This window comes from Seriola dumerili, unplaced genomic scaffold (assembly GCF_002260705.1).
Source record: "Seriola dumerili isolate Sdu_G_001 unplaced genomic scaffold, Sdu_1.0 BDQW01000073.1, whole genome shotgun sequence".
NCBI lineage: Eukaryota > Metazoa > Chordata > Actinopteri > Carangiformes > Carangidae > Seriola > Seriola dumerili.
The window spans coordinates 1754002-1762668 of NW_019174328.1; the positions used below are offsets into that span (position 1 = coordinate 1754002).

General features: G+C 41.2%; 1 protein-coding gene across 4 annotated transcripts in view; it reads left to right on the forward strand.

Moving 5' to 3' along the window:
- LOC111220637 (exportin-1) overlaps positions 1 to 8339 on the forward strand; it is a 29621-nt gene extending 21282 nt beyond the window's left edge. For all 4 annotated transcript variants that reach the window (XM_022743792.1, XM_022743794.1, XM_022743793.1 and 1 more), the window contains 7 exons: positions 1884 to 1990; positions 2505 to 2699; positions 4328 to 4496; positions 4833 to 4967; positions 5081 to 5240; positions 5327 to 5423; positions 6834 to 8339. In XM_022743792.1, the coding sequence (XP_022599513.1) occupies positions 1884 to 1990; positions 2505 to 2699; positions 4328 to 4496; positions 4833 to 4967; positions 5081 to 5240; positions 5327 to 5423; positions 6834 to 6980 (1010 nt within the window). In that variant the 3' untranslated portion in view covers positions 6981 to 8339. The remainder of the gene's footprint in view (positions 1 to 1883; positions 1991 to 2504; positions 2700 to 4327; positions 4497 to 4832; positions 4968 to 5080; positions 5241 to 5326; positions 5424 to 6833) is intronic.
- The last annotated feature ends 328 nt before the right edge of the window (positions 8340 to 8667 follow it).

Consider the following 8667-nt stretch of genomic DNA (forward strand, 5'->3'; position numbering starts at 1 on the left):
GGTGTTAGCAGCTCTGTATCTGCAGACAAATGGAGGCTCAGTCTATATGGTCTATATCTTTAATCCATTTGTTGTGTCTCTGGATAGAATATCAGTGTTTTTGTCCTCAAAACACTAGTTATCGAGTCCTAACCTGACATGTTTGCTCTCCTGTGTTACACTGTGTACTCATGGAGGACTTGCATACATGTACATGCACGGATGTGCAGTGCATACACTGTCGCTTCATTGTTTTGCTGTGAGGTCCTTCATCTTAGTGTTTTGCCAGGTTGGAAAATTCCCAAATGCTTTCAGTGCCATGTGTTACTAGTCTGTGTGGAAAGAGTTCATTTGGAAATGAAAGATCCAAACCATCATTTTGTGCTTTTATTTTGTTTGGACGTACAGTTACAATAGATTTCTGTTCTATTAGATCTTTTACTTATGTACTTGTGCAGTAGCTTTTTAATATTTTGTCGTTATGGTTTATGGGCTACCCAGACTAACTAGCCTTTTTTTTCTTGCATGTGTTTTTGGTGACTCATCTCAGAGTGGAGAGAGAGGAGTGCAGTATGAGGTGTGTCAGTAATGATCAAATATCAAGGATATTTTCACTTTCTGTTTGAGAGCAGTTGAAGTGAAAAAAATCCTGTTCAAAAGTTTAACCAAACCTTTTTGAGGATTATGTGTTGGTCAGTTTGATCTGTTTGTAAAATAAGACAAAAGAGCACATGACCTTTTAAAAGAAAAGAAATAAGTCGTCGCCTAATAAAGCAGCCTTACCCATAGGGATGGAAATGGTGTTGTAATGGTGATTATCTGTTGGGATCATCTGTTGGAAATGTCAATTTTTGGCTGTCCTGTTCATTGAACTGTAACATTGCTGGCAACAGGGTCAATATTGCAACCAGTGATATGGTATCCTAATAGAAATGGTGGTTTAACAAAGTTTCACAGATCTATCATCTCACTGTATATTTTGTTTAGCTGAAACTAAGGATGCCCTGATTGATCGGCTGCCGATCATCATCGGCCGATTTTCATTAAAAATACACGACTGGTAGATCAGAATTAATGCTCCTAGTCACAGATTACCTGTGGTTAATACTCTGGTGTCTGCGGCTGAGAGAAGCGCTGTGTAGTGTAGTCCCGCCAAAACAAAACATGTCGGCCGTGTGGAACTTTTACGAAGTGTGTGAGACTGATACAATGTACGCCATCTGCAATGCATGCCAAAAATGATCGGTATCGGCCGTGGATCGGCCTTACTCACTCATAGATTATCGATATCGGGGGGAAAAAATGTGCTTGCGGCATCCCTAGCTGAAACATAATTTTATTGTGGAGCAGTTTGGTATTCAGAACTATGATGTAAAACAAACAAGAGGGAATACAGAGTCTTAATGTTCTGAACTAATCAACCTTTTATGCACAAGCCCAGAAGTATTGTATCCAAGATCAGAAGGTTACTGTTCCTCAGCTCTTTTGATTACAGCCATAACCCTGGTCTCCTTTGAAAGTTTAGTCTTAAAATTTGACAACCAAAAATGAGTTACAGGCACAAACATGGTGTTAAGTGTTAGTCTTGCTCTTTTTTTTTGCATAATAAGACAATGTAAGGCATGTAGAAGGACCTTTTGTTTGGAGCCACAACCACAAGTCTGAACCAACTCTTTTGTCAGCAGCTGTTTCCAGTGATACCAAAATGCTTTGTATAGATAGAACCAGGACACTTAGTAGTAGTGGTAGTATACTTTCACTGCTGATGTGCATATCATGAGAGTATGTAGTCCACCTTTAGTTTTCACACACTTTCATCAAACTCAGTCAGGATTGTTGGACAAAAGTCTGGGTACATTTTCCTCACACAGTGTGTTTGATATGTGTCTCCCCTTTGTCCACAGGTGAGATGGTGACAAAACAGCCTTTGATCCGGAGTATGAGGACAGTGAAACGAGAGACACTGAAACTGATCTCGGGCTGGGTCAGCCGATCCAACGACCCACAGATGGTGAGAATTGTGGAAACACGTCACTACAACCTGATATTTCTGAAGCTGTCATGAGGAACAGATCTGTGGTGATGAAGGGTCCACTCTGAATTCACAAAAAAGAAAAAAAAAAAATCATGCATAACAATGTACTTAGTAAAAAATGGATGTGGCAAACAGCGGTGATATATTTTTACCCCAGTGTGTCCTCAGGTGATGACTGCACTGTGACAATCAATGAAACGGCTGACAGTAGAAAAAAAAGTAGAGCTAATCCACCTGGTATTTTTAGATCAAGCACAAAAGTTTTCTTGTGTCAGACTCGGCCGTTTCTGCCCTCAGCTTTGTTTTTATCTGCATAACAATTAATGTTCAGTTTCAGTGTAATATTCATGGTTTCTCAGTGTCCTCCAGGACTGTTAGTCTCATGCACCTTAGTTACGTACCTAGTAGAAGTCTTAAATTCTGCTGCTGCTTATTTTCTTCCACTGCTCTTCGTGTTTTGATCCTTGCTCACCGTTCTCTTTTCTTCCAGGTCGGAGAGAACTTTGTTCCACCGCTGCTGGACGCCGTCCTCATCGACTACCAGCGCAATGTCCCCGCTGCCCGAGAACCCGAGGTCCTCAGCACCATGGCAACCATTGTCAACAAGCTGGGGGGACACATCACCAGTGAGATACCCCAGATCTTTGACGCCGTCTTCGAGTGCACCCTAAACATGATCAACAAGGTGAGACGTAGTGATTGACTGAACACTATATCATTCCACAGTGCTGTACTGGACTGAATTTGGTTGATATTACAGGACAAGAACAGGGCCTTTCATGTTCTAACACATTACATTTTATCAGTGCATATATCCTGTGTATATTTAGTCTCATTAGTCTTATTAGTAAAGGTCAAATTAAAGGTCAGTTTCTGCATACACTTTATTTCATGGATGACTGCAGTTCAGTCGTCCTCGCTTGGAGGGTTTCCCTGCAGCCATTTCTAGTTGGTTCTATATAGAAACCAGCTGATCAGACCTGATCATAGGATCTGTGATGATTTTATAGCTATTTTTTATAGATATTTATATCTTGAATTAACTACACGTGGGGAAAAATAGGTTGTAGGTGAGTTTATTTGCACGGAAGTGTATCAAGTATCTTATTAATGAATGAAAGGTTGGATATCAGCCTATCTCTGGTCGGAGCGTTACTGTGTAGGTTGGGTTTTAGAAGGATTAAGAGTTTTACAACAGCTGTTTTGCAGGCATCCAGGAAGATGCCAGTTTGAAGACATGTATTTATAATATTCAGGACATGACTTGAAACACTGTCAAATACCAGCTGCAGCTACAGGGTCAATACATGAGGTGGAGGAGTCACACAGTTACAGTCCTGCAAAGCTCAGATATAGTAATACAGGTGAATCTTCCCATGATAACAGCAGCAGTAATACTGGCTCTGATTGGAGTTCTTCACATTTTGATGCAGAGAAATGCAGGGGGTGGAGGCAGTGTTGCATGGCTGGTCAATAGTAGAGAATAATATTCTATAATTTTTCTCTAATCTCGAAAAATATAAATTTCTTGCTGGACATTCTGCTTTGTTATAAGCAGTCGTGGCTTCTTTCTGTATATTACAGTGAACTGTGAGTCAAAATTTCTTCTAACCTCATAAACACTGTTACTGTTTAACCACAGGGAGATTCTGTCAGTCGAGCTCATCTTAACCTGTAGTGGAGCAACAGTGACAAGGTTTTATTGAAATTTTAATCATATTATTTAAAGAGCAGATGATCTCATATTATTAGAGGACTTTGCTCTAGCCTCGACTTCTAGGAATCACCTTTGAGCTAAAAGGTTTGGTTGGTGTCAAAAAACACAGTGATGTTCAAAAATAGATAATTCTGCTCATCAAATCAGTGTTTAAGCCTGTTGTTATTACCAGGTCTGTGTGTTACCATGATGATGAGAAGCTTCATTTACATGTTGGGTGAGTTCACAGCTGTCCGGTAAATTTAAAAACTCCGTAGCTTTGTAGTCGGTGTTTTTACTCAGATGAATATTCAGGTCTTCATTCAGGATCAGATCCAGTGACACCAAGTGAGATCAAGGTCACATCACGTGGACAGCAACAGTTACAACCTAATATATTACAAATAATAAGTTGTTAGCAAAAACCATTAATCAAAAGTTTCTTATCATCAATCAACAACTCGACAACAACATCAACAACTCTGCAAGTCCTGAGTTTTTGCCGATTCTCAGAGTTGTTGTTCCAAGTTCACATGAATTTGGGTGCAAATTTTTCCAATTATTCCGACACCATGTGAATGCAACATTAAACTTCTTCTGTTGTGTGTTTCTACCAGAACTTTGAGGAGTATCCAGAGCACAGGACTCACTTCTTCTACCTGCTCCAAGCTGTAAACTCTCACTGCTTCCCTGCATTCCTTGCCATCCCCCCGGCCCAGTTCAAACTGGTGCTGGACTCCATCATCTGGGCCTTCAAACACACCATGAGGAACGTGGCTGACACCGGTAAGACTGCTGAGACACACACACATACACTTTACTACATTTACTAAATGCTGTAAACACCTGGGTGCTGTGTTTATCTTGTCATGAGGACAGAGTGTCACAGGTGGGGATAATCTTCAAACAGAAAAACTGTGTGAGCCAGGTCACGTGTTTGAAAGGCAGAATTGTGACACTGCAGGTGCAAGGTGATACTTCACCTCAGCGATGTTCAGAAGCTCTCGCTCATATTTACGTGTCACATCTGGCCCCACAGTAACATCCAGGTACAATGTTCCTCTGAAAAGGAAATCTGAGGAATGTTGAGCTGAAGTTGTGTCTATGTCTCTGCTCCTCCAGGTCTGCAGATCCTCTACACCATGCTGCAGAACGTGGCCCAGGAAGAAGCAGCCGCTCAGAGTTTCTACCAGACGTATTTCTGTGATATCCTGCAACACATCTTCTCTGTGGTCACGGACACGTCACACACTGCTGGTGAGTTTTACGGAAGACACGTGGGGACACCCGGGACCACAGATATAAACATGTTAGATGACAGAATGGAAGTTTGTGTGGTAAGTGTGTGTGTGTTGGTGTGTGTCCTGCAGGCCTGACCATGCACGCGTCCATCCTGGCCTACATGTTCAACCTGGTGGAAGAGGGGAAGATCACCACAGGGCTGAACCCTGCCAGCCCCACCAACAACCAGGTGTTCATCCAGGAGTACGTGGCCAACCTGCTCAAGACTGCCTTCCCTCATCTACAAGAGTGAGTGTGAACACACACACATGGTCTCTGCTGTAGTAAAAGACACATTTGTTTACCGTCACTGCGGTTGTGTGTGTCTTATTTAGTGCTCAGGTGAAGGTGTTTGTGACCGGGCTGTTCAGCTTAAACCAGGACATTCCTGCCTTCAAGGAGCACCTTAGGGACTTCCTCGTCCAGATAAAGGTAAGGTCGTTGGAGTACAAGTTGTGCACAATGTTCTATGCATTGCTAAGTCTCTTTGGATAACGTCAGCTACTGTAGGAACAGAGGAAACACATTTGGTTTTTTTTTGGGGGGGGGGGGTTTCTTGACAGCCACTGAGGCACATAAACACAGCCCAGTAGCTCCTTTCTGAAGTGAATCATACCCAGAAATCAGCTGTTATGCTAAAATTTAATGTATTTCAATTGTCTATGTCCCTTTGTTTGCTAATAAGCTGGACTACACAGAACAAGGCGCTTCATACCTCTGCTGCAGCCTTTGTCTCTTCTCACAGAGGTTATCAGTGACTACATAGTTGGCTGCTTAGCTGTTGTTTCCAGAAATAACTACTTTTCCTGCATGGCCAGTTTGCCCTTCTAAGTATATGGAAGGTTTGTGGCTACTGTGCCAGTTTATTGTTGGAATAAAACTGAGTATGAGAGTGACACAGAGAGGTGCTATGTCACCGAAGGACATGGTCCACTGATGGGTCCAGTTTTCAGCTGTCGGGCTCAATGCAGGCTCAGTTTTTGTGGTAATTTACCAAACGATAATCTGAAAATAAAAGATCTTTTGAGGTGTAATCAGGATTAGAGCTAAAACACTTCAACAAATCAACAGATTGTAAACAGATTTGATAATTAGTTAATTGTTCAGCATTTTTCCACAATAAATGACTTCATTTGCTGCTTTTTTTCCCCTGTGTTCTAAATCATTTTAAATTTCCCATATAGTATAAAGGTAGATGTCCATGTGTTGTTTGATTATAAAGCAGGTCTAGCTTCTATATTAATACTGTGAAAGTATCAAAGCCTCAGTCCACAGAGAAATGCTCACAGCCTGTATTCAGAAACTGAGCCTTAAAACCAGCCGTCAGGACTTTTCAAACTTTATGATGTCACAACAAAGCAGCCATGCCCACCTGGACCCACCATCCAACCTTGCGGGATTGCTTTCTCTGAGTGTTTTTACCTGATATCTGCTATATTTTTTATTGAATCACTCAGAAAACAGTGAGCCAATCAGAAGAGAGGCTCAGAGCCTCCTCTCTTCTGATTGGCTCACTGACCTGTTGTTACTAGAGCTCCAGAGAGAAGCCTGAGAGAGGAGATGTAAAACTACATTCAGATGGTTTTTGGTTCTTAAAACCACAAATATATCTTCTTATGGATCAACACTTCAAATAAAACACAGGAGAAGAAGAAAATATGGAGCTCTGACGTCAACAGATTCAGCTTTGCGGAGTTTATATTTCTGACATGTTTCTTAGACTAAGAGACTAATCAGTTGACTATAAAATTAGTTGACATATACAACTGACGGTTTCCATTATCAATTCATAAGTCCCTGCAGCTGACCCTCATGTCTCCTTGTTTTCTGTTGCTCTCTCAGGAGTTTGCAGGTGAGGACACCTCAGACCTGTTCCTGGAGGAGAGGGAGGCGTCGCTCCGTCAGGCCCAGGAGGAGAAACACAAGATCCAGATGTCGGTCCCCGGCATCCTGAACCCTCACGAGATCCCAGAGGAGATGTGTGACTGAGCACGAGCTCAACCAAACTGTACAGTACTGCAGACAGCAAACAAACAAAAAAACAAACAAACAAACAAACAAACAAACCCTAACCACAGCAAACACAACAAAACCCAAGAGAGGCACTTGAGTGCGGTGGGAGGCCGCTCACCCTCGGCAGAGCGGGCCGTCCCACTGGATGTTTGTTGACCAAAACAATGCCAATAATCTGTACATGATTACCGCGTCACCCTGTGGCCCTTTTTACATAATCTGCGTTTTCTATGGGGACTTTTGTGTAATATCTTTCCAGAAGCGTTAATCTAAACTCACGTTTTGTTGGTCTCTGTCCCATCCCAAGACCTGCATGATGAGGTTGTAACGATTAGAACAGGTTAACCATCTTGTTTTTGTTCTGTTCCCTCCACCTCCACGTTCTCTTTTCCCCAGTCCCTCTTTTTTTCCCCCATATATTTGTTTATATATAAATATATTATATTTACAGTCTGAGCAGGGTTTTTGTGACAACAGCATATGTGTCAAGTCGGCATAGAGGCTTCTAGACCTGTGGTGAGACAGACGGAGGTGGTCTTTTAGAGGCGCACGCACCGCTTATTTGGTGCCCCACAGCATTGTGGGAGAATGTGAATCTAACGGATAATGAATGAAGGCTGAGAGATGCTGCTTCATGTATCAGCATCTGTTGCTCATGAGTTCTGCTTCACCTAAAAAAAAAAAAAAAAAAAAAGTGCCAGCAGGTTTTTTTTAGTTTTTTTTTTTTTTTTTAGGGAAAGCAAAACTGAATATGTGCATATCATCCCAATTGTATAGCATCTTTACTACCATGGGAACATTTTTTTTCCTTTTATTCTATTGTTTCTTTTTGTTGTGGGTGTGTGCGCGTGTGTGCTGTCGCATAGTCGACATCAGCGTTTTGTTTTCCTCTAAGAGGATTGTTGCTCATTTGTGAGCCTTCATTAATGGGATGTTTTAAGGAAGTGGCGGAGGTATTTATGGGCTCTTGGTTGGTTGCATCTTTATAACAACTCCTGTTTAACTCAGATGGCTTTCAAGATTTTGAATTGTACTAATTTAGATTGTTTACCATGCAGTAGTGCTTCAAGTCACTACCTTTAGAGCAAAATGAAAAATAAAACTGGGTTTACATTTAATTTTGTATTTTTACATTTTTCATTTGTACCTGTTTGAGTTCTGTCCAAATAAACAAAAGGCTTTTTGTCCACAGAGCAAATGAATTGCCAACGAGTTTAATTAGGAAAAGAATGTATAAATCCAAATAAGTACCCAATCTCTAATGGCAAATTTCCCTTCTCAAGGTGTTACATTTGTTGTGAACTTTTTGAACTGATTAAAGTTGAGAATTTTATAACCCTGCCTTTGCTCAGTTTTCTTTATTTCACAACAGGGACCCATTTCTATAGACATTTGTCATCACTGATAGAGACATAAAGGCAAATGCAAAGGCAAAAGTTAAACAGAAATGGGGAAAAATAATCCTGAATGTTTGGACCTCTTAATTAAGCTGAGACTGCTTCTGCGGTCTCAACAGTTTGGACCAGATGAACATGTTGACAGAGGTGCTTAAAGTTCTTGTCCTGGGATGTGGAAAAATAACTATATTTTCATTATTTATCCACATTGACTGAGAGTAAACCTGTAGGAAAAGCTTCCTCTGATAGACATCAGTAAAATTACC